Source organism: Leptonotus elevatus, chromosome 16 (assembly GCF_054856555.1).
Source record: "Leptonotus elevatus isolate MCC_2025b chromosome 16, RoL_Lele_1.0, whole genome shotgun sequence".
NCBI lineage: Eukaryota > Metazoa > Chordata > Actinopteri > Syngnathiformes > Syngnathidae > Leptonotus > Leptonotus elevatus.
In genome coordinates this window covers 19362820-19387934 of record NC_141254.1, presented here as the reverse complement: position 1 = coordinate 19387934, position 25115 = coordinate 19362820, and the positions used below count along the sequence as shown (strand labels likewise).

At 47.2% G+C, this 25115-nt stretch overlaps 1 protein-coding gene across 8 annotated transcripts; it reads right to left on the bottom strand.

Moving 5' to 3' along the window:
- Positions 1–73: 73 nt before the first annotated feature.
- On the bottom strand, positions 74–25012 carry synj1 (synaptojanin 1). 8 transcript variants are annotated; one of them, XM_086098606.1, is made up of 31 exons: positions 24777–25012; positions 23456–23613; positions 23288–23374; positions 21702–21969; positions 21376–21601; positions 20316–20399; positions 17074–17135; positions 16208–16304; positions 15790–15965; positions 15365–15446; positions 15053–15205; positions 13685–13850; positions 13560–13583; positions 12575–12766; positions 12385–12469; positions 11476–11616; positions 10891–11083; positions 10574–10732; positions 9772–9928; positions 9332–9458; positions 8746–8958; positions 8337–8415; positions 7575–7923; positions 6106–6234; positions 5953–5991; positions 5373–5414; positions 4230–4282; positions 3951–4131; positions 3632–3876; positions 3481–3504; positions 2580–2727 (listed from the first exon to the last, which is right to left on the bottom strand). In XM_086098606.1, exons 2-30 carry the CDS (start codon positions 23577–23579, stop codon positions 3484–3486), a joined length of 3954 nt encoding a protein of 1317 aa, XP_085954732.1. In that variant the 5' UTR covers positions 23580–23613; positions 24777–25012; the 3' UTR covers positions 2580–2727; positions 3481–3483. The 8 variants fall into 8 exon arrangements, with proteins under 8 accessions (XP_085954725.1, XP_085954726.1, XP_085954727.1 ...); XM_086098599.1 differs by lacking the exon at positions 3481–3504 and having other exon boundaries at positions 74–2727; XM_086098600.1 differs by lacking the exon at positions 3481–3504 and having other exon boundaries at positions 74–2727; positions 3632–3873.
- Between the last annotated feature and the right edge of the window lie 103 nt (positions 25013–25115).

Genomic DNA, 25115 nt, shown 5'->3' with positions numbered 1-25115 from the left:
CACTGCTGGCATCTAGAGGCCAATGGCGGAACTTCAGATTATGGTTGAAAGTTCAAGTAAAAAAACAACCCCATTCTGTTCCGTTTTTTATTTACTTTTCATACATACAACATAAACAGTTTTTATACATAAATGTGTCATTGGCTGTGCACATTTAAATATGGAATATTCACTGATATAGACATGAACTGCCGCTTCATGTTGCTTTTTTTTGATCTCTTGAATATACGTTCACTGGCACACATTTATTACGATGGATTACGGCCATTCATAAAACGTGGAGGGGGAAGAAACTGACCTCACAAAGGGAGCCAGTTTGTTGCCAGTAAAATCTCAAATGCGACACACATAAAAGCGTCTGGCTTCTGGATACTAGTATACATATATATATTTATATATATTTTTCTACGTCACACACAATCGATGCCTGTAAGCCGTGAACGGCGATTTGGATTCCTACAACACAATTAGCTGGCTTCCATTCATGTTTTACGTCAAGATTGGACATATTTGCGGCCAACCCAAGCGGTTCACGATTTCTAACCAAGGCCCGGGTTTAAAAACTTGCACGACACTGAATTATGACATACACACACACACACACACACACACACAAACACCCTGTACACAACACACACGTCACGCAACAGTTTTTAATCACGTGTCCAAAAGTTGGCTGGAATTTTAAGACCAAAAAGAAGAACGTCGCTTGTCACATCCCTCACACACACTACATCCTTAACACACACACACACACACACACTTGCTTGTTGCTTTTGACGGGCAATTGACCAAATAAAAAAAAAGAAGAAGAAAATCCTGAATGTGTGTTGTATGCGCAGCCTCAGTGCATATATATCATTGTGCCAGCACGCACGCACGCACGCACGCACGCGCTCTACATCAAATTGTGTGCACGTGCACGGCGACAGTAGCGGACTCAGTGCGACGGCGTACATTCATGAGCTGAGCAAGCGCAGCGTGACCCCTGACCCCACACGGGCTCATAGTTATTGAAAACAGAACTTGTGTTTGCTTTGACCGGCATTGCCGTACAACGAGGTCCAAATTTCAATTTGCAGCGTTTGTGCCGGGCGGGCGGCACCGAGCGCGACGAGACAAGACATGCCGCAAAATTAAGAACAAGAAACAGCAAAAGTCCCCAACTCAGCTGCCGTAATGCCGCAGAGTCTCTCGTTTGCTTTTTTCGTTTGCGTTGTTGCTTCGTGCGTTCAAAGGTTTAGAATTCGTGAAGGTTTGCCGTCATCAAACGCAACCTTTTGGAGAATTAGGGCTGGCCGTCAAAGTCAATGGAGAGGCCCTCATTGTTTTAGCAAATAGTGGTGCCTTGAGATACGAGCTTTTCCCGAGATATGACCCGTCGCCTGGAGGATATTTTTGTCTTGAGATACAAGTTCAAACTCCGACTCGCCACCGCCACCATGAAATGGCGCCAGCCAAGTTCACACCATGCGGCCGAGGTCAAGTCATCAGATGGTGGCGCTGACGTGCCATTGCCGTGTTTTGCCAGCCACCAACAAACATAGAAGGACAACACATTCGGTCACGTTATGTTTTGTGCTGGAATTTTCCCTTCAAGTGATGTGGGAGAAAAACGTTATTACTGAGGATTTTTACATCATAATAATGAAATGAAAAAAAAGGGATTGTTTGGATTTTGAATAATTGCATTTGCATTCATTTCAATGGGGAGAAATGATTTGACATACACGGTCACATAGCAAATTCAACTCGTATCTCAAGACAGCACTGTAAAAGTTGGGAAGCACACAAAGCAACGTTGATCTTGCAGACGCGCCACAGCGTGTTTAAAACTAAAACATGTTGGGGATTTTCGAGGGACTGATATGGAAGCGCGCGCGTTCCAGCTCGTCTTAAATACTCGCCACACAAACACAAATATACTGTATACACATATATATATATACGCCTCTCGTCGATCTATTCATATCTCGATCACCGTTCAGTTGAGCTTCTTGGGAAGAGCCCGGATCCGTCGGGGTGTTTCGGGACAGCGGTGCCGCTCCGCGATGGGACGGGCGGGGGAGGAAGGGTCGGCATGGCGCTTAGCCAGTCCGGTTCAGGGAACGGGGCCGTGTCGGCGGGCAGAGTTTTAGCCCGGTGCGCCGGGAACACCGGGGTCACGGTTAACCAGGCGGGTTCGGGGAACACGTGCATCTCCAGAGGAGGGGCCGTCGAGACCGGCTCTCGAGTTGACCAGTCCGGCTCGGCGATGGCGGCGGAGCCGTGGGGCAGCGTGGCGGCTGTTGGCGCGAGCGGGAAGTCGTCGTTGAAGGTGACCCAATTGGGGGGCTGGCGACGGGGCGGCAAGACGAGCTGCGTGGCCGACGGCGGTGTGATCAGGGACGTGCCTCGAGAGAGGCGCTGCGGGGTGGCGGCGGGGACGAGTGGCGCCCACTCGGGTTGGCTGGTGAACGGGTTGGTGCTGCAGGGCCGGGGGAGCGGGTTGGAGGCTGAAGGGCTCGGGGAGGCGCGAAGGGTCTCCTGTGAGCGACTGCGGGGCATAGCGGGCGGCGGCGGCCCAAGGAGGGCGGTGGGGGGCAAGGACGGGAAAGGGGCGGGGACGGTGGGCGGCATCCTCAGGGAGGAGCCGCGGGTCAGGGATCGGGTGCCGTGCCTGGGGGGCAGGAAGTCGATGGCGTCCGAGGACTTGGGCTTCGGTTGGACGCCGTTCAGTCCGTTTGTCTGACACACAAAGAAAACAATCGTCATCTCAATATTCGGGCTTTCTTCAATCGAGTCACAAGAGTTCCGTTTGATTCGATTTTTTCCAATTCGATTCATTATGGAACACCAATTCTTCTTAAGTATCAAGGACGTCATAAAAACGTCACAAACATTAAATTCCAAATTCTAAATTACGTTAACTGGTTAACTGATTTAGTTTAAACCAAATATTGTCATCAGCAAGGATGAGATGAAAATATTCTTTTTGGGGGGGGTTCTGAAAAACGATCCGATCCGTGACTCAAATCTGTGATCCGATCCGAACCTTGGCTTTTGTGCTTCGTTGCACCACTCGATGATGACTGGTGGAAACGGAACTTTTTGGGGAAGGGTGACCAAAAAAGGGAACAAATACAAAAGGTCTGCTGGAAACTGGACTTTAAGGATCCACTGCACTGGTAAGAAATAAACAAACATTTGGTACTACTTTCAGGTGGAAACTGGACTCTATCGTGTGCCGTTCTGGGCGTCCAAAACGGCACAACAAACGGATCCATTATGCTTGCTAATGGAATGAGTAGTGTTCTGACCCGCTGGGCCGCCCTCAAGCCAGAACTCGTGGAACGCGACCACAGATGAATGAAATCATACAAAATGACGATCCTAACACATATTAAAGCACGCATGATGTTCTGTGGTGACAGAAACAAAACCAAGGAGGGCATGTTGACAAAAAAGAGGAGGCGGGTTGGAGGAGGGACGTCAAGTTACCTGTCACCCCGACGGTTTCTCCGGCTTGTGAGAGAAAGAACAAACGAGTCGAGAGAGACAAACGCCAGAAGAAGACATTAAGCTTGTGAGGAGCCACAAAAGACGAGCTGACGTCATCAAAGCTGGAAGGAAAGAAAAACGGAGCACGAACCTGCGCGGCCGAGTCGCCCTTGGCGGCGTCTGACGTCAAAGCGTGGTGCGAGCGGGAACGGGGCGGCGGCTTCGGCGAGGCCAGAGTCTGCGCGGCGGGGGCGGCGGCGGGAGTGGGCTGCATGGGGGGAGGCAGCTGGGCCTGGACCGGGACCGGGACCGAGGCGGCGGGCTGTGGTTGTATGGGCGCCGGCACCGACGGCCTCGCGGCGGCGGCCGCCGTCGGCAGCGCCGGAGCGGGTGCTGCTGCAGGCCGGCGCCACACAAGTCAATTTCATCTCAACACATTGGGCCCACAAACGATCAAAACACATTCGCACCTAGAGGCAGATCAGACGGCTTGGGCGGGACGCCGTGTTGCGGGCGCGGGGCCCCGGGATGGGTGTCGGCGTTGGGTCGAGGAGCCCCCGGGTGCACGTCCGGGCTGGGCCGCGGAGCTCCGGGGTGGGAGGGACGAGACTGCGGCACCACGCTGATCACGCCGGCTCGAGGGGGAAGATTCTTGAAAAGGGAATCGTCAGTATGACGACATCGGTTGGGATCACTTTGACTTGTGGCGACCGGCATCGTCATCAATGTGATTTTCGGCGGGAACCTACTGGCCTGGAGGCACCTCCGGGCGCGGGGGGTCCTGCGGTGACCTGGCCTCGACCTGAAAAGGGTTCACACACAAAGCGACGTCACTAAATGTTGCCTCCTGCAGGTGGTTGAATGAACTGCATCAGCGAATGGGAAAAAAGAGGAGAGCAAATTAAGTGGCGTGTTGCCGTGTGAAGACGTCAGAAAAAACAAATGTGGCACAATATTTGACTGTTGCGCAATCGGGCTCGGTCGGTTGCAGGAGGTTCGAAGGTGAGCCGACTGCTGACAATGTTGACATTGTTCTGACAAAGTGCGCTTCCTTCAGTAGAATGCTGAATAATTAAGACCCGTACGCAAGTCAAACAATACTTTTCTCAAAATGTTGGGGTCCAAAAATGGCTTTCTTGAAAAGAAGTCAATTGAAGAAGCCTTTCAAAATCCCTTAAGACTATTAAACATGTCCATGTGTTTGCTGCCTATTTTCAAAAGATGGATTTTATTGGGACATAAAGTCACGCTATATGAATAAAGTCATACTTTTCCAAGATAAATATGAACTCATTGACTGGCAGCCATTTTCACTGAAGCAACCCCCTTCGCTCCGGGCTGTTCGACTGGATTTTGACTGATTCTGCACGGCCCACAGAACATTGTGTTCTATTGCTATCAAAACATGGACGCTACCAAAAGAAAGTTTAGCGTCTCTTTTTTCATCAGCAATGAGCATTCGAATATAGCGACGTTTCATCAATATTCACAAATGTGTTGAAAACATGGCGGAAAAGAGCTTTTTGCCACATTGGCTCTGGCGGATCTCTTATACTCTGCTGCCACCTGCTGGCCGTTTTTTGTAATAACTCCCATTGCTTGCATGGCTGCATCAAAGCCTTCTGTATGCATTAAAAACGTAGAAATACGTTTTTGAGACTATGCTAATATTTCAAATAACGTATTTCTTGTACTGAATTCTCAAAAAATGCCTTTTTTCTATTAATATGGACAATCATAGAACATGAAAATCAAATCTGAGCTTTTAAGTTTCGTCCCTTTTTGTCTTTTCGTGGTCCTGTTATGCAAGCACGCACAAAAGACAACGGCTCATTTATTGCAAATGATTTTGCCAACCCCGCTCATGGGAAGCGCTTCTTCACGCCACTCACCTGCGGCGGCGTCGGGCCGAGGAAGAGCCGGGCTTTTTGGTCCTTTGCAGCACAACGGAAACCAAAAGACACGTTTGTCACACAATCGGCGCGCAGGAAGCGCCGCACCCGAGCAAGGCAAGCGGAAGAAGAAGGACGCCGTCGTTTGCGCATCGCTGCCAATCCGAAGGCTGCATTTCGCGAGGACGTCCTTCAACTTCGAACGGCCGAGTCAAGTCAACGCTTTTCTTTACAAGAATCTTTTCTACGCGCATTAAACGGCACAACGCAGCCGCTTTTACGCATCTCGGAGGGCGGCCATTTTGCCGTGTTGGTGACGCTCGCATCGAGCCCTTATAGGCACTGTGATGTCATTTTTAGTGGACGCGTGGCAAAATGGCCGCCCACTCAGATGGTTAAAAACAGGCAGACTCGACTGTTTAACGTCACATTCCACAAACGCACTATGAACCAAAATACAGTTTTTACACTCGACTACTTTTTTGTAAAGAACATTTTTTGACTTGATTTGCGCTTTAAGCAAATCAAAATCTCTCAAACGCAGCTTGTAAAAGCGCATGATGTGCTGCAGACGCGTTACCTCCAGAGTCCCTTCTCACAGGGAGGGGGCTCATGCCTCCTTCAGCCGGGGAGGGGGGGGGGGTGAGGGGGGGGCAGGTCAAAGATCAGAATAAATCACAGCCTTAACACCCGTTTTGCTCATCAATGGCCGCGCTTAGTGGCAAGACGCTACCTGAGGGGGGTGGCGGGCGTTGGGGGGGTGCGGGTCTGGCCGGGGGTGCGTTGGGCCGGGGGGGCGGCGCCCGCTTGGGCTCCAGGCCTTGACAGGACGGTGCGCCGGGCTGGAGGTCTACAGGCGGGCCTGGGGGGGAAACGAGAAGAACGACAACAACGTTTCAAGCAGGATGTTGCGACGGGTCCGAAACGCTCGCTGACCAGCATTTTTATTTTTGAAGTACGACCAGTTCATCGAAAAACTCACTCGGGCGTCCGCGGGGCCTGCTCATGACAGGGTTCGATATCAACAAAGTCTTTCTTTTTCTTTTGAACTCAACTTTTCCAGTATTTTCTGCAATTTCTGATCCAACATGTCCTTTTTAATTGTGTTTTGGGAACTTTGTGAACGTTCGGAATTCTGCGCGACAGTTCAACGACAGCAGACGGTAAGAAAAATGCAAAACAATTTCAGCAACTTGAATTTGACAAGCACAGACCGCCACGCGCACTTTGCGCGCATGCCGGCTTCCACCTTTGGTGCATCGGTGGACGCAGCGTCTGCGCTTTCTGAGGACGACGTTTAGGTTTGGTGGACGGCCTTGAATCAAAGACAAAAGACAAATTCGAGTCGCGATTTGGACGGCTCGGCATTCAACAATTTGAAATTCCTTTCAACGGCAATTTGAGCCTGCGTACGGAATCCGGTTCATCGCGCACCGGAGGATTTTCTGAGCTTCTTTGCTTGAGGTTGAACCGTCGACTGGCAAGTCGTCTTTCTGTCTTTCTAAGCGATCCTAAAATGTCGCCCTTTGGTATTCGTCCCATCATAAAAACTACAAAGTCTCGTGGCATCATTTGCTATGCGAGTTCGCCAAAATGCGACAAACCTTGTCACACAATTTGGTAGTCAAACAAGCTGCAATTTTGGACTGCAAAATAATTTGGACGAATATGAAATGAAAGAAGTCGACAGCTATTGTGTGCGCGTGTGCGTGTTTTCTTGATCTCCACGCGGCGACCACCTCGTGCTCCTCCCCCTTCTTGTCCTTCCGACGGTCGTGCTGCGTTCACAATGACGCCGTCCACACAAATACAATCGCTTCCCAAGCACGGATGCCGCTTATGTCCTACAAGATTATCCTTACGTCTGAAATTTGTAAAGGGTGGATTTGTCCTGAAAACAAAATGGCTGACATTCTTAAAAAAAAAAAAATCTTATTAAGTGCTAGCATGTCTATAGCGTTTTGGATGGTGCGTTAGCATTAAGCTAAGCGGGCATCAGTCAAAACTTTGTAGTTGTTTTAGTCAGATAGTAAATTTCAACGTGAAGACGCAAATAAATGGCTTTACGCCTTTTTTAGAAGAATTGTTTTTGCTCATAAGTCAAAGCAAAAAAAAACGATGGCTCATATCTGGGAAAACCTGTGATTGGGCTTCCTCCTAAGTCAAGGCACCGCCGTCCTGTCCAACATGTCGAAAGTTTACCTTGCGACGGTCGGGCCGGTTGAGCGGCGCGTCCGGGCCTGCCGGGCGGCGCCGCCTCTCCGTGGGTGGGGGAGGCGCAGGGGCTGCCCCGCGGCGAGGCCAGCGGGGAGGATCCCGACGCGGAGCCCGCGGAAGGCTGCAGGTGCTGCGGGAGGACGGCCTCCAGCTCCTCGTCCACGTCGCCCTCCATGTCGTAGTCGTCCTCGCCCATGTCGGCGTCCTCGGCCAGCAGGGTGGAGCTGGCCGAGGTGGGGATGCTGCCGCAGATGCGCTCCACGCTCATCTCCTCCTCCAGGCTCTTGATCCAGCCGGGACTCTTCAGACGGATGTCGACCACCTTGCCCAGAACCTGCAAGGGGACCCGGGCTCTCAATTTGAACCGGGCTCTCGTGACTGCCGTGTGGTTGCTATGACTGTGGCAGCGAAAAACCGAAATAATTGGAAAAAAAACAAACAAACGTGTGCGTGGGACGGTTTTTCTCTCTTCTTTTGTATTTTCAATGTACCGTGTCTAAAAAATAGGACAAACTCATGTCCTTGTCCTCATGTCAGTATGTAACACTGAATAAAGATAGCATGAACATTTTCGGATTTTTTCATGTAACTCGGATGCGGCAATATAACTTTGTAACAATTGCATTATTTTGTATACGGTACCCAAGTTCTAAGGGTCTCATAAAAAAAAGTCAAACGTTCACATTGGCCATCTTGCCTCCTCCAAAGAATGCAAATAGGAGTCATTATTATTAAAAACTGGCTTACCGTCGATGCGCTGAGAGACAAAGCAGCCAAAGCGGAGAAACCCTCCAGGAACGTCACCCACATCTTCTCCTCAACAAATCTGAAAGAAAAAGAATCATCAAAAACCACGTGGCCCATCTTCGGGTTATGTGATCGGCAAGGTGGTTTTATTCCAACCAAGCCCATCACAAACGATTTTGACAAATAGCCGGGAGCGAAGGGGGTTGCTTCACTGTAAATGGCTGCCAGTGAATGAGTTAAGTGTCTAAGAATCACACTATCATCGATTAGCATCACATGACAACCAACACTCGTATCGATCTCAAGGCCCAACTGAGTAAAATGTCCATTTTAAAGTCCATTTGAATAAAATATGACGAAAAAGAATGGATTTAAAGCCAATTTCCACCCTGGTGCCGCCCGGGCTCACCTGATGAGGATGACCTCGCCGAAGTTGGAGAACTTGTCGAGCAGCTCGTCAATGAGTGCGTCGTCAAAGTATTGGTCCGGTCCAGACGAGCACAGGGACACCAGTACCGTCCCGTCGGGGGGGCCTTGCAGGGCGATAACATCCTTGTAGACCTGGTGTCGGGCCTCCGGGTCCACCTCCAGGATGTCCACGTCCATGACGGCGACCACCGGCCTACAAATGGATCGTTACATTAGCACATCTTACTGTCAAAAAATGAATATTATCTTAATAAAAGAAGAATTCCTGTATGAGGTCAGTCTCTGTGAATTTGCGATTACCTGCAACCGAGAAAAGGCTCATCTGGTCTAAATCACGGTGTAGTTCCAATTTTCACATACAGGGGGCAGTCCATGATTGCACTCGGCCCTTTGAACTGTTTTTTTTTAATCCCCCCTTTTTTTTATATATATATATAAAAAAAAAATCATCTCAATATTTTAACAATTTTCATAAAATCCTGCAGTGAAATCAATTATTTTAGGCAATAAAACCACAACAAAAAAGCCCGCCAAATCCTGGAAGGACTGTATTGGATTGCACTCACCTGTGGTCCGAGGTCTTAAGCTCGGCCCTGCCGTAGTACTTGAGGGTCCCGGGGCTCCAAGAATAATCCGGGTCGTCCTCGTTCTCCGCCGACGACGATACTGCGCCCACCACGTTCATCTCCTCAGCTGCACACAAAAACGGTAAAATGATGTTAAAAGTATTCGATCACAAAAAGAGAACTGAAGACCGATCGATATATTGAGAGAGAAAATATCAAGTCCAAATTTACAAAACATGAATTATTTAAAAAAACTATTTGCTGACTTTTTACATTTTCTTGTCATTGTACAAATTCAAAAATTTTCCAAGAATACATTTGCAATTTTAAAAAATGTCTTTCAATAAAAGCTCAAACGTTCCAACTTTTTTTCTCAAAACATCCCGACTCGATTGACGATTCAAGTTTATCGGCTGCACGGAGAGCAAGAGGTTCCGTACCCGTTTTGTCAAAGTTCCACTTTCTGCGCTTCCAGAGGATGCGATCGGTCCAGGCGGGCGTGCGACACTTCTCGCTGGTGTCGTAGTCCTCGGAGAAAAGGTCGTACTTGTACGTCGGCGCAAAGTCCAGCTTGCCCTCAATGAAGCCCCGGAACACCTGAAGGAGGCATTTGGGGCATTTTTGTTGTTGCGGGAGGAAATAATAAAGCGAAATATCTCTGTTGCAAAAAAAGTGTGGACTGCCTTTGGAAATCATGTTGAAATGTAGAAAAAAGATTCCAAGATGCTCCAAACGAGCGGAACAATTTGAACTGTGGAAGAGGATGAACTTTTTTGTTTTTTTTGAAAATGTGTGAAAATGTGGAATTCTGGGAAAAGTGGACATTTAAGCAACGTGAATGATCTGTTTTTCAGCATTCACACAAACGTACGTACAAAAAAAATAAAAAAATAAAAACATCCAAAGATGCTGACTATGAAACGCATTCACGCGTACTTATCGCTACAGATTTTGTTTTGCTGGACTGACTTGTGACCAACTGATCAAGAAGACGGAAAAACGCGGATATCGTCGAGGGTCCGCTTGACCGATTTGAAATGTAATCAGATAAAGAAACAGCGCCGTTGTTAACATAGTTGGCGTTCCATCGGCAAGCACCTCCGATGATGAAGCGCCTGGGCAGATTACATTGACACGGCGACACGTGCAGGCTGCAATCTCATTGGACAAAAAAAACAGCCAATTGAAAGAATCCGACTGTTGGGAATCAAATCCGTACAGTTTGAGGGAACGCATCCGTACCATTCCGGCATTCTTCTGGTCAAAGAGCTGGTCGCCGGCGGTCAGCGCGTCCCAGTTCTGCTGCCTGATCAGCTCCTTCACCTCCTCGTTGGGCAGGTTGATGCGGTAGTTGAAGTCGCCGCACCAGAAAACGTAGTCGTGAGAGTAGAGCAGGCGGCCCTGGACGGGAAGACGGGCCGCGGGATTAAAAAGGGATTGTCGGACAACGTCCGTCCGCCCGTCCGTCCATTATCTCACGGGGGTCGACGTAAGACATTCGAACGGCGACGAAGGCCTTATTTTTAGATCCTTTTCCGTGACGCCATGAATGTTCTTACCATGGGGAAGTTGAGCCTGCGCGTGATTTCGTTGTAGTCGTCGTTGCGCTCCTTGACCTGCGACTGTCCCGCCGCAAAGTGCGAGCACACGAAGCAGATGCTCGTGGTGTGGAAGAGCAGGCGGATGGCCACGCCCCCTTTGTTGCCCGTGGCGCCGCCCATGCCCGTTTTCACCGTGTCCACCGCCACGTCCCTGCATGACGCGCAAAGGAAAAACGCATCCAAATGGGTTTGACTGCCGAGCTGCGTGTCGTTCGTTCTATTTTCAATTGGCAAAGACGAAATGAGAGAAAGACTCGTTTTCAGATCGAGCAGTGAAAAAAGGTCCCAAGTGGCTTTTTTTGGGAGGTGACACTTTTTGGCTCGGATCAACAATACAAAATGGAAACACACAAGTTGAATACTGTCAATTGCCAAACTGGACCTAAAGAGGAGTTTAAAAACAAAACTTCACGGGCGTTATTTGGTGGCCGACAAGCTTTGCTAATTTGCCCTTCAATAAAAGTGAGTCACTTTCTCGATCGCCAACAGAAAACCCAAAAGAAGGAACGATACGGACGCCAGCGGTCGGTTCCAAAAGCGTACCTGATAAAGGGCGCGTGCTGCGGGCGGATGAATACGAACAAGCACACGCCCACCAGCTGCTCCGACGCCAGCAGAACGTACTTGTGGTCCCGCGAGATGTTCTTCTGCAGCTCGGCGGCCCACAGCTTCTGGTTGGTGGTGCTGCCGGGACATCAGTGACACGTGCGCAACTATTAGGCCACATCAGGTGGACAGGAAATGGCGAACCCGTTTTTGCTCTGGTGGGAAAACTTTCTACGAGGCGTTTGAGCGAGTGTGCGTGCGCGTGGTGGGAATTCTTGTTGATGGCTGAGCAAACGGTCCGTGTCGCTTTGGTCATTGCATATTACGTTTGGAAACCGATATTGAAAAACGACTCGTCGTTTGATTTTTGTTTGAAAATAGATTGAAATGAAGCTTGATTTGGCTGCAACGGGTATTTTCAGTTTTTATTTCAGAAACGAAAATAGGATGTGGCAGAAGACACAACTTCCGGAATCGCAAACAAAAATAATTTTTTATAATAGTTATAAAAAATAATAATAATAATAGTTTTTTTTTTCAATTTGTGCCTCGTGCTGGATCCTATTTACGTTTTTGAAATAAAAATTGATCATCAAACTTTGAACAGGCTTTTTCTTGCTCGTTCCAGACAACCAAACGAGAAAATCGAGCGCTATTTCAATTTGAAAACAAAAATAAATAATGAGTCGTTCTTCTATTTTTAATATCAGTTTCCAAACAAATATGCATTGACCAAAAGAGACCCGAACCGCAAACGTTGGTGCTCAGTTGGGCCCCAACTTGGAAGCACGCAATTGTCCGTAATGTCTTTCTAAAATGAAGGACGAGATGTCGATCCCTTTCTGATGAATCGACTGCATGCGACTGAGTGTCCCAATACTTTTGTCTCCGTCTCTGAGTACATACCTGGCGCTAACGATATTTCCTGCGTTCAGCTCGACCATTTCCTCAAAGCCGATGGCAAAAATATCAACAGGGTTGGATTTGCCGTCTGGAACGAAGAGACGGAACAGTCAATTGCAATTATCGCAAGGGGATTCGCACCAGACGCTCGCGCCACGCGCAGGTCAAAAAGCGGACATTTATAGAAACGCACCTTGGAACTCGGGGTGCCCTGCGATCTTGGGGGCGTCCAGCAGCCAATCGTTGAGCGTCTGGTTGCGGAAGGCGATGCTGCGGAACTGCTTGCCGCCGTTGACGTTCCACGTGCCGGCGCACACCCGGATCTGCTTGGGCCGCGTGTACTTGCGGTGGTTCTGGCACATGCCCAGCAGCACCCTGGGGGAGGCTGCACAAAAAGGGGGGGGGGGGGGGCAAATGAGCGCGTGGACGCAGGTGTTTGCCATACACTAATTGAATCAATCAAATGAAAGACAACGACATGAAAAGAACTGACGGGAGACGCAACAAATAAAGCTTTCAACACAAAAAGGAATGCATGAGAAAATAATGATGACAACAAAGGGGACATATTATGTAATTTTGTTCCACCACACTCTTGGCTCTACTCGGTTATGACATTCGGGTTAGAAGTTCAAGGTATGAAGTGCTGCATCGGTCAGTGAAAAAGCTTTTGGTCTTTTAACAGATGCTCATATTCTTGGTTCTCGTTCCATCGCAAGTCGCAGTTACAGAAAAATAAGAACAATAATACAAAAAATTAAAATCTGTCAGGATTTTTTGAATCCATATCATTTCTTTTTACTGACAGAAACTGGATTTGATTTTTTTCTTTCCCTAGTTTTTTTTTTTTTTAATGTACATTTAAACCTATTATCTGGCAGAAACAAGCTTCCAAAGGAATCTCCCAACAAAAAGTAGAAATTTTCAACACAAAGAAAAAGCTAACAAAAGGTCAACTTTTTAAAGCAAAAAGTTTAAATTTCTCAAGAAAAAGTATGTTTTTTTTGGGGGGGGAGAAAAAGAAAACGTGCTAACTGTTCTTTGACGACAATCCCGTCACAGAAATGTTGTGAGTGTGGAGGGGCGGAGCAAAATATGTCCCCTTGAAACAAGCGGCACGCATGAGGTGAGAGCGGAGGACAGAACGGGTCCACGTCAGGGACGCTCAGGTACCGTACCTGACTGCATGACGGGCTCAGTGACTAACAGAGCGCAGCGTGGAGAGGAAGGAAGGAAGAAAAAGTCACGTTAGACGAAAGGTCAGGCCGCCGCGCCGGCGGGACGAAGACGCCGTCGGAGTTACCGTAGAGGCTGGACGTGGTGAGCAAGGCCCGCGCTTTGTCGGCCAGGTCGCTGTTGAGCGTGGAACCCAGTCGCAGGATGTCGATGGCCTCCTGCTTGGAGCTGTCAAAGAAGTTGTTCTGGATGGTCCTGGTCACCGAGCGAGCGCCGTCTTTCAGCTTTCCCGCCTGCGTGGGCCGCGTGGCACAAGGAGACGTCTGCTTATTTGTTGAGTTGATTTGCTTGGATTTGGGAACAATCGTGCTTGCTGCTTTTTTCTTTCCGTTCCCATTTACCCACAAGAGAACAATGTTTTCCAACCAATGCCCGTATTCGACATTTGACCAAAACAAAAATGATGCAATAAACAGCTTGAAGGCATACGTTTGCTACGGGTCGTGATTTTCAAACCATTCAAGTGAAATGGATTTTTTTTTACAGAATGACATCATTTCAGCAAAACTGGAAAAGTGACAGTGGTTGGGAAAGACTGCAATAAAAGAACCACGCCAGCGATTCTGACCATCACGTCAAGTCTGGCGATCCTCATCAGGGAAAAAGAAACAGGCATGAAAACGGGTCAGGGGTGAAAAAGGTGACAAGCACTTTCCACATTTTGGCTTTCGGTTTGGGAGGACGCAGTGGACGAAGGGATGGCGAATCGAAAGGATCAAAATGTTGTGGCGTCAAGAAAAACATTTATTGGACTCTGGATGGATTTCCAAAAAACTGCATGCACTGCCTTCAAGTGGGGACGGGTACACCTTTTGCATTTGAATTGCTTTGGGTCCAATTGGCAGTACCTACGAGGTACGGGGGAGGTATCAATACCGGTACTGAACAGGACCAATTTTGGGTACTTTTGTTCCCTTGTTTGTGGTAATAAATGTTAATTTATTTAACAATAAAATAATATTTTTTGAAAAGAACATTCACTTGAACAGTTATTTTTCATTGAATAAAATCAGACAAATAATAAAAGATTATGAATTAAAAAAAAAAAAAAAAAATCAAGATATAAGATTAATCTGATCCGCAGGAATCTCGTTTCAAAATGGCCAATTTCGCCGAAAGGTTGAGGGATTTTCATGCCTGAAGAAAGGATTCGTCAAATCAAACAAAACCACAGAAGAAGAAAAGCTTCTCATTCCATCCCGCCACGAACACTGAAACGAAGGGATTGGGGGGGGGATGACAGGAAAAGCTCAAAACGGGGACTTACCGCAAGTGCAAATGGTTCCGGAGGGCGGCAAAAAATAGATGGCACACGACACACGAGAGTTAAAGCAGAACACGCAACAATGCACGCACACGCGCGGCGCCGCGGCGTTCTTTTTCAAGACATCCGCATGGCGTGCGTGTGCGCAGAAGCGGCGTGCGGTCGCGCCACCTTGGCCTTGCCGTCCAGAGCGCCGGTGCCCGCGTAGATCTTGCTGACCGAGTCGCCGTTGGCGGACCACATGGTCCTGAAGACTTCCTGGAAGCGGGCCACCAGCTGCGGCTTCTCCGTCAGGCCCATTTCCTCCAGCTGCTTGGACAGCATCTGAGAGACGCACAGACGTTCATTTTCGGTTCCGGAGGGGAAACGTGACGACAAACGGACTTTTTTTTGTTTCATGTAAGTTGCGTGTCTGGAGTGCCTCGCCAAAAAAAGAGTTCCGATCAAATGAATGAAGTGATTTGGAGCCGAGCGCTTTCGTACCTCCAGCGCAAAGAAGGCTTGGACGCTGTTGGTTCGGTCCAAACAGTCCAGGCAGTTTGTCCTGAGCGTGCCACCCTGGCTCCTGAAAAAGACAAGCCAACACATATAAACGCCACAGCCTGTTTATGCTTATTATTATTTTGAGCCTGACACTCGTGGAAGGAAAGCTCGTGTGGTTGTTTGGAATACGCGACGTGTCTTTGTGATCAGCTGGGAATGGCTTTGAAGCCTCTTTTGAATTGTTTACTATGAGCCGACCTGCTAATTGTTGTGAGGCGAGTTGAATGACCTTATGGACCACAGGGCTCTCATAGCTTTTGCATATTTTTGCTGCTCTCAAGTCAAAAGCAAAGAAAAAAAAACCCCGAAGGAGGACTTGGTATCGTGAAAAATCGAGTCCATATGACGTCTAGAGTAAGAATGACCTGGCGATGCCCATCTCTCCCGAGTAGTAGAAGAAGCCGCAGTCCTCCACGAACTTGCCGAGCTGCGGCTTGAGCGCGCTGTGCAGCTTGTCCGCTTTGCCGCCGCGCACGTTCTGATGGTAGTCGAAGTTGATCATTTTGACGGACGCGGCGTGCTCCGACGCCTTCAAATGACTCTGGAAGCAAAAACAAGAACGCACCCATGGGGGGGCCGCAGATACGCTTCTCTCGCGATTTGACATTAGCAACGTACAAAAAAAAACAACAACTCGGCATTCCAATTGCCGCCATTGTCTGCATCAAGTTAAATACAACTGAACTGCACTTAACAAATGTAGTACCACTATGTACCACGAATACGCCCAAAACAAAACCAAAAAACCTGAGGCAAGATTTTGGGTATATTTCTGGTTCTGACCTGAAAGGCTTTACTGAGCATGTGTTCTCCTTCCTTGCTGCCAAGCAAATTGATGATGGCCTGTTTGCCGTACAAGCTCTTCAGGGCAGTGAAGTGTCTGAAAAACATCAAAGTCAACCCGAAGAAAAAACACCTGATCAACACTTAAAGTCTCAAGAAGCGCATCCCTGAAAACACACATGAAGTCAATTATTTGAGGTGACTTTTGTTCCAAGATTACTTCTGAAACTGACTTGTCCGAGAAATGTTGTGAAATTTAATATATACAAGAAAGACATAAGAATTTAAATTCTCGTCATTGCTTTTGGGTGACGTTTTTACAAAAGATGAAGACGTGATACAAACCTCCCTTTGCTATTTCCCCAACGGCTGCGAGGGTGCGAGGGAGAGTTGACACGACTTTCATGATCTTTTTTTTTTTTAATGATTTTTCTGCAGTTACAATTGCCAGACCGTCGCACTTTCCAACAAAGGCTGTGAAATGTTGCTTCCCTTCGTAATTGTCTTCTACTTCTCATCCCTGGTATTCATTTTTTTAAATTAATTTGAGCTTGGGTCTTAATTCAGGACAACAAGGCGCGCGTGTCGTAGTTGTTCTGAAACGTGATCACCAGCCAGAAACGTTGATAAGGTTGGACGCATGCAAGGTGTAGCATAGAGATTAGGGCGGCCATCTTAAGAAGAGAGTGACCGTGCGCCCTCACACAAAATGTCCACCAGCAGAGAGGACAACATTGATGAGACGTCCCCCCGCCTGTGAACGGCCAATGAAAATGACTTCTAGGCTATTCGATCCGACAGCTCTTAAAGTGGCGCTCTAGCGTCCTCGCTGATGGTGACGATAAATTGAAAATGCTTGGAAGTACCTTTCAAAGGCTGGCGCGTTAGCTTCAAATCCTCGGGAGAGTTTGACGCGGTGAGATCCGACCTGGGGGGGGGGGGGGGGGGGGGCAGATACGGCAAGAGACGAGCATGAACAAAGGCAGAACAAACAGTTGATCACAGGTGGGCAAAAATCTTGGTAGCAAAGATCGGCGTTTGCACAAAGACCCTGAGCGTGCGAAGGGCAAAGTACACACCGAAGCGTCATTTGACTCCACTTTCATTACCTCCACCAAGGATTTTTTTGTTCATTGCGTTCGATTTGTCTTGGGATCAATGGCGTCGTAAGACCTATTTTACGGTGCTCAAGCTTACCTAAAATGAATTGGTTGTGTCTTTTTTTTTTTTAAATCAATATATATATATATATATATATATATATATATATATATGTATATATTGTTTTTTTTTACTAAAAAGATCAAAAACCTTAAATATATAGTATACAGAAATGAACTAAATATTCAGGCCCATCGCTTCTCGCGTGTCATAAATCTGATGCATTCTTGTGTGAACGCTGTTATTCCTTTTTTTGGCATCCATCGACTTCCACATAATTCATCCGATTGTCGTCATTCCAATTTGAATATATTCCAAATATTTACGCCATTCTTGCTTCCATTTTTCTTGTTCCAAATATTCATGCCTTACCCACAATTCTCGGTTTTGTACCCTAATTTCCCCCATTCATTCTTAATGGCAGATTCAACATTTACATCATTTGAAAGTGATACTGAAATCATTTAACTCATTCATTTCACTTTAGTTATGATTATTAGTCCATTTCCTGCTTGATTCTTAACACTAACCCCGTTCTGCTTTTCTTGCACTGCAATTTCGACATTTATTCAAACCATTGCAGCTTTCAACTCTTCACCGTTTACCTGCCGACGACTTGAACATTTTTTGATGAACTCAAACCATTTCAACTTCAACTTCAACTTGCTCAGCTATTTCCGGCTCATTATACAGTATATTATTCCATGTCACTTATTGTACTACACATCATTCAATATCATTCCAGATCATTCTTGTTTCCTCAGCTTTTTTTGGGGGGGGGGGGCTGCATTCAGTTTCATTCCAAAACATAAAAAATTTAAAAATGGAAATAAGTGTTTTTCACATAACAGCGACGATATGTAGCAAAAACGTGGGATGGGTGATATTAGGTATCGGTATCGGGTACTTATGGAGGCTACCGATACCAGCGATAGCTAAGGCAAATGTGTATATGACACTGACTAAGTCCTCCTCGACTGTATTGGCGTGATACGGCGCCAGTTGGACACATTGGCGAAGCAACATCTGGATCAGAAAGAAAGGCCTTAGTACACCATTTTTCATCATTTTATTGGCGAGTGAATTGAGTCGTACTATCTGTCTGGGAAAAAAGGGGCATCAAACGTCCTTATTCATACTAGACTCATTCTAAAATGATTTCTTATCATTTCAAAACGATCTCAAAGTGAAGTGCTGTGAAAACTTTTCAGATGAATCGATTCCGGTTTGAAATACGTCTGTAACCGACGCTCGTACATTTGCTGGCGTTTGGTGACTCATTGGAAATGCCTGCTTGTCATCATGCCCCCCCCACCCCCACCCATAAAGCCACCCTACAAGCTCGACTGAGTTTTGCATCACGACGCGCAGCAGGTTTCGTTTGCTTTCCATTGATGTCGCTTGGCGTGATTCATATTTAATAACGTCCTGCAACCCGAGAGGCGTCGCTTGCGACTTCAACCCGAGCCGCGGAAGAATGATCACGGCGGACCTTTGAAAAATATATTTTGATTCCATTTTTTAGACAATCGAATTATTTGAGTCATTTCATTCATCGTTTTAGCTCTCGCATTTATGTTAAAGTTCTAGCAAGCGCCATCCTTCCATTTCCTGAAGCGCTTATTTTCATTAGAGCAGAGCTGAAATTCATCCCAGCTGTCACGCCGAACTGCCGCCAGCCAATCACAGGGCAGAACGGAAGACGAGAAAGCCGTATGGGCACCTCATATCTTTGAAAGGAAGTACGCTTTAACGAGTGGAGGGAAACGACAGACGCGAGTCTGCTTTGTTCGTCCGCAGACTTTCGGGATGGGACGTTGGTGGAGGGAACCGGCGGGTGCGCCGCAGCGAGAACCTCAAAAGCAGGAAGCACTAACAACATTGGGAAAGCGTCTGGAAACAAGCCCCGCTTCTCCTCCCGTGTTTAGCGGCACGTAGCCAGCTGCGGGCTAACAAATGAAGGGGAAGAAGCGCTTTGAGCGAGGCGGCGAGGCGGAGGCGGGGCATGTTTTCAGACCAGGCTCTCACCTGACCAAAGATGTCGGGGAGCTGCGGAGAACAGAGAAACGCCCTTTGCCGATGCTGCATCGAACAACGGTCAGCCTCCTTGACAAGAACGAAATCTGTGCAATGTCAAGTCGAGTCCAAAACGCGTCTTAAGTTCATAGCTGTTTTGTCTGCAATTCAGTTGGTACGCGCCGTTTGGAGGCTGCTCAGCTCAAAAGCCCATTTTAGCCAATCAGAAGCCTGAAAAAAGCCATTTGTGGAAAAAGGTACAAACAACAAAAGTACAAAGATTTTCAAGCCTTGCAAAAGTTATGTTTTCACTTTGACTTACAACTAGCCTTGGTGGGGCTCCCACGTCACTCACCAGGCCGGGCCCCACTTTTTAAAGCCACACACAATTGTAGCTCACATAGATTTTCCCCTATTGAAATGACTTGAAATGTTGCTTATCCGTTCCTGCCTCCTGAAAAGGACTTTTTTGGGGAGGTTACACGTTGCTTAATAAATCGTATTGTTTACAAATCATTTCATTGCGCATACATTGTTAGTCACGGCATTTTATTTATTTTTTATATTTTTGGCATGATACTGCACAGATTCCTTAAAGCGCGAGTGAGCCCAAAACCAGCAACAGCGCAACAAGCGTGAAAGAAAAGAGCCTAATACCAAGTGAGGGTTGTCATCGTGTCGGCTGGGTTGCCGATTGTCGTGCAGGTGCAACAAAACCCCCTTAAGGGACTTTTTCTGAACACAACACGGACACGGACACGTGTTAAACGGCGACGCTTGGCTGCCATCTTGCGCGTCAAACGCAACGCTCCCGACGCTCCAAAGTGAAACGGGACACTTTTCACAGCCGGGAGCAGCGTTAGCATTATTTGGCAGGCATGCGTGCTCAGCTCTTGTGCGGGTGGATTTAATTCTTATCTTTTTGCCTTACCTGGATCCCAGGCTGCTCCCAGAACAGCGGAATGGAGCCGCGGATCTGAATGAAGGACGACACTCTGTCATCCAGGAAGATGGCCTGTTGCACACAAGGGCACGTTCACAAGTTCATCAAACCCCAACACATTTTCTGACTTAAGTTTGTTTTTGCAAATGTAACTAGACTTTTCTTGAAGATAGCTAAGATTCATTCATTCATTCATATTTTGATAACTTGAAACAAAACTGGGTGGAAAAAATATTAATAAAAAAAATAATAATCATGAGATCATCTGAATTCGGATATTCAGAAATGAACAACACATTCTGCATGAAGAAAACAGAACATATGTATAAAATATGAGAAATTAGAAAATTGAATTTTTTTTTGTAGCCAATAATAAATAAGCTCTTAAATAAGATTAAAATATCTCAAGTCAACACGTTAGCTTTCCTTCTCGCCTTCATTATTATTATTTTTTTTTTACATCGTATCATCATCTACAGAGGTTGAAGAAATAACAAACCTATTTTGACCAAAGGGCAGAAAGTCCAGCAATGCTGAGATTAGAACTTTGTAGTACTTGCCACACAATCAACCAGCAAATTATGATTAATATGTATCAAGTAAATTAGCAAGCTGCAGTACTGTTAATCAACCAGCATGCAAACAACTGATTTAGTCAGAGCGAGCTTGCGGGCGGACGCTTGGCGGGACACTTAAGAGCGGCCGCATAACCTGATGAGACGGCCGCGTCAAACTCCTCCTCACCTCCTCACTAGGGCTGGGGGGGGGGGAAAAGTATTTCGATCAAATTGCATTTTTATTTGGGGCTAATGCTAATCGCGACCGTTAACCGCTTAGCATTGGCAAATTCTGTTGGTGTTTGTGTGACACGTGCATTTGTGCACCGAAGATAAAGAACAATGAGTACGCGCATCCCCTAAATTCAACTCACGTTCAACCTTAGTGGACTTTAAAGAATAATATTTGTTTATTTTTTGAAGTCGTCAGTGACCGCACTCCATTGCAGCCGCCGCACGCCATGTTTCACGCGAGTGCGTTTGCCGCTCACCTGCTCGGTCTCCACAAAGTTGGCCACCTGTCCGTCGTCGTTGGTGCCGCGCACGTTGAAGCGCGTACCGGCCCGCTCCGAGCTGAGGCGCGAGAAGATGCACGCCTTGGCCTGCTTGTGTCCGGCGTAGATGGTGCGGATCTCCACGCCGCCGCACATCAGCCGCAGCAGCCAGTCGTCGCAGTTGACGCCGTAATGCTTAAGGTGCAGGTGCAGGGACTGGTTCCTGGTAAACAAAACCGTCGGACGAAAAGCCGCCGGTCATTGACGCCTCCCTCGGCCCCGCCCTCCTCCGAATAACGAGAGTTGACTCCCGGCGCTCCTACCAGAAGAAGCGGTTGTCCGTGGTGTCCTCCAGGATGCGCCGGCGCGCATTCAGGCTCAGGTCCATGCTGATGCCCGAGGCGGACCAGGCGAAGTAGAAGTGTCCCGAGTTGAGCACCTTGCGCACCTCGGCGATGCGCTCCTCGTCGCCGGGGTCGTTCTTCAGCGACACAAAGTCCGTCTGCGTCACCCGGAACACCTCCGACTCTTGCACTTTGCCCACCGAGCTGCAGCCGGTCACCACCACCAGGCTGTGCAACATGGCGTCGCCTGCGGAAACGCAAAGAGGGGGCAAATCTTTGCTTGTTGGTTATCGGACCTTGGTGCTGCTCCCTTCAGCGGACTCCCGCTCCCACACAGTTTATCCATCTCGCAGGGAGAATCCATTCTATTTTCACGCATTGCTGCTCGGTGTGCGTTAAAGTAGCAGTTGTTTGAAGTTTTACAATTATCGTACCGTCGATGCTCATTTTTGTTAGCCCAACGACGGCGTTTTTTGCATTGTGTGTTAGCATTAAGCTAGCGTACTTTGGTTAGCTGAAACGATGCGGTTTGGCTGAACATTTGGGTGTTTCAATTGTTTTTTGTTTTATGCACTGGGTGTGCTGTAAACTTCAACAGGGAACAGCAGACGCCCTTGAAGGCAGCACACTTGGTGTCTTATTTAGGAGAACGGTTCGACTTATCAGTTCATTCAAGTGATGTCATCTATGTTACATCTCCAATTTGTCGACAGCGAGAGAGGAAGAAAAAGTGCTCAGGAATACTTTTAAAAAAGTGCCCCAGTAGGTTTAAAAGGTTTTTGAAGCGTGGGAGAGTGAGAAGACTATATAAATGTATAACTTTATATAAAAAAAAGAATGTTTAAATATTGCCTCTGGACATCACAAATTTTCACCAATCATGGACCAGGCGCGCTATGGAACATTTCTCCCACGATAAACAGGCCTTCACTGTATCTCTGAAGACAAATTTGATCTCAGCCTTGAAGGTCGTACAGAGGACAAGAGAAAGCAGATTATAAGACGGAGTCAAAGGCGGGGAGATACGGCCTTAAAATGATATCTTCAATTTGTTTTATGCAAACTTGTTTTATTTCAAAGAAAAAGCAAACGACACCATTAGAAACAAGTTAGAAGGAACCTTTAATTGGCTTGATACCAAGAAATCTTTGAAACACAAGCATTAACTTGAATGACCTTACATAGAAGCATTATAAATACAGTAAGTGTGCCAAGTGTAAATACTGAATATACAGAAGCATGAATGTGCTGCATGTGCGCCTTTAAGGTCTAGTGAGCTTGTAAGTATTCTCATTTTATATTTCAGCATTTGACCATTTGTTTCAGTTTGAAAAACGGTTGAAAGCGCACGAGCGACTGTGGATCTCCTTGCCCACATGCAAGGGCATCTCAGTAGCGTCATTTGTTTATTCCCAGTTCTCTTAAGCTGCCGCATACCCGAAGCGCGCCCGCCACTCAAACTCTCAACACAAAGCAAAAACAACCCACCAGGCGATGGCTCACAATTTGAGGCACTCATAAGTCAAGGCATCGCAGTCTGGTGTGATTTTGTGCGTGTGGCTCACCTAGGTTGAGGCGGAGGACGCCCAAGATCCCGTAAGCATCCACAATTTTGGAATATGTGTTTTTAATGGCGTCTTTCTCAGCCGCCGCTGAAAACGAAGATGAGCAAAAGGTGAGACGGGCCACGGTGCGGTGAAACGATGGCGGAGTTGAAAATGAAGATTCCTTACAAAGGACGGCGACGGCGCCGGATTCGAACATCAGGCACTCTTCCCGAGCCCGCGTCTCCACGATGACACTGTAGGGAGGCGGGTCCAGCTTGTGGTAGACGCGATAACCTTTGCTGAAGGCCATTGTGGATGCCAGAAGCAACGACCTACAACTGGAACTTAAGAAAAATATCATCAAACTCAGAATAAGGAAAAAGTAACAGTAAAAATGCAGTGAAATCCGCCAGTAATTAACGCAATTAAATATTTTTTTAATTGATTATTGTACCAACCACTCCATTGATTATTTTGAATAATTGCATACAAATTGAGCTTGCATTGTTAAACAATACTAACAGTCACAATTCTGTGCACTTTGAATGTGTGTGGCTTTAAAAGGCAGGTCCTGCCCAGGTGAGTGATGTGAGAATCAGTGACATTGTTTACTATTGACGTGCATTTGTGTAAGCCAGTCTTTTACATTCTTCCCTCCTCACCCGCGCTCGTCAAGTGGCAGCAACATAAATCCAAGTCAAAAAGGATCGCTGCGAAGCTTTTCAGCGGAGATTTTGCTGAATTATTCACGTTTAAAAAAAAAATTTTTTTTCCAAGACTACTTTTTGGACACACAAACCGCGTTCTGGATGGCGGTCGCCTAGATTCGAACCTCACAACTGTGAGGCAAACGAGCCTGCCACTGGTTCGCGGCGCTGCTGCCATTTGTGCTCCACTTCTATCATCCGATTAATTTCCTCAATGCGGATGGAGGATTTCGAAATCACATTTCGACACACCCGTCATCTTGTAATGTCTTATAAAGGATTTAGCAAAGGACGCGAATTCGGTCGGTACAACATGACAGTAAATCATCCTCAATTCGAGTACGAATCGCGACTGTGTCCAGATTATAAACCGTTGGGGGGGCACAAGAGGCCGGTGGGCACACACGGACAGTCACGACTTTTATTTTAACACAGTAATAAATGACCACACAAATGGGACGGACGCTAACGCGTTGTGAACGTTCGTGTATTACGGTTTTGTTTTTAAAAACCTATGCAGAATGTTTACATCAACGGAATGGCGAATGTGCTTAGCCAGGTTAGCTTTAGCTCTCGAGCCCTAATCGCGGATTCGCTAGCTTTCCGCCGTAATGTGGACGAATGCGTCAAACCGGCATTTACCTAAACAAACAGCGAGTCAGCTCGCGCAGTGGACGTGAAAAAAACAAAACCCCGCCTAAGGTAGCCCCGCCGACGCCGGTTCCATCGGTGTCAATGTATAAAATAAGCAAACAAACACAACAGGTAAAGGAAAAGGAGGCTTTTCTTGTTCGCCTTACCGAATCTCACCGCCGGGTTGCGACTCCGCTGTCACAACAAAAAATCCTTCCCGATGCGTTGGCACAATGGTACATTCCAACGCGACGTTATGCTAACTTCTAGCGTGGCGCGGCTGAGCGATAGTCAACAACTGTAATAAACATATACAAACATATTACTGAAATATTAATATAGCCCGATATACAGCAAATACACTTATATTTGAATACACTAAACACAGGAAAGTAAGAATGTACTCGCTGAACTCGTTTCTATAGTTGACAGTCCATGTTAGCCAATAGCAGCGGACTTTTGGTGGCGGACTGTCCAATCGGAATTGGGGGTGGGAGTTAGCTGAT

What these genes read in the sequence shown, in the direction of transcription:
- synj1 (XM_086098599.1), bottom strand. Translation starts at nt 23,579, where the DNA reads ATGGCCTTCAGCAAAGGTTATCGCGTCTACCACAAGCTGGACCCGCCT. An exon ending in GGAAATATCGTTAGCGCCAG is followed by an intron (nt 11,617 to 12,384) that starts GTATGTACTCAG and finishes ATGTCCCGGCAG; the next exon opens with CACCACCAACCAGAAGCTGT. An exon ending in CCGGAGGTGCCTCCAGGCCA is followed by an intron (nt 4,132 to 4,229) that starts GTAGGTTCCCGC and finishes TCCCTTTTCAAG; the next exon opens with AATCTTCCCCCTCGAGCCGG.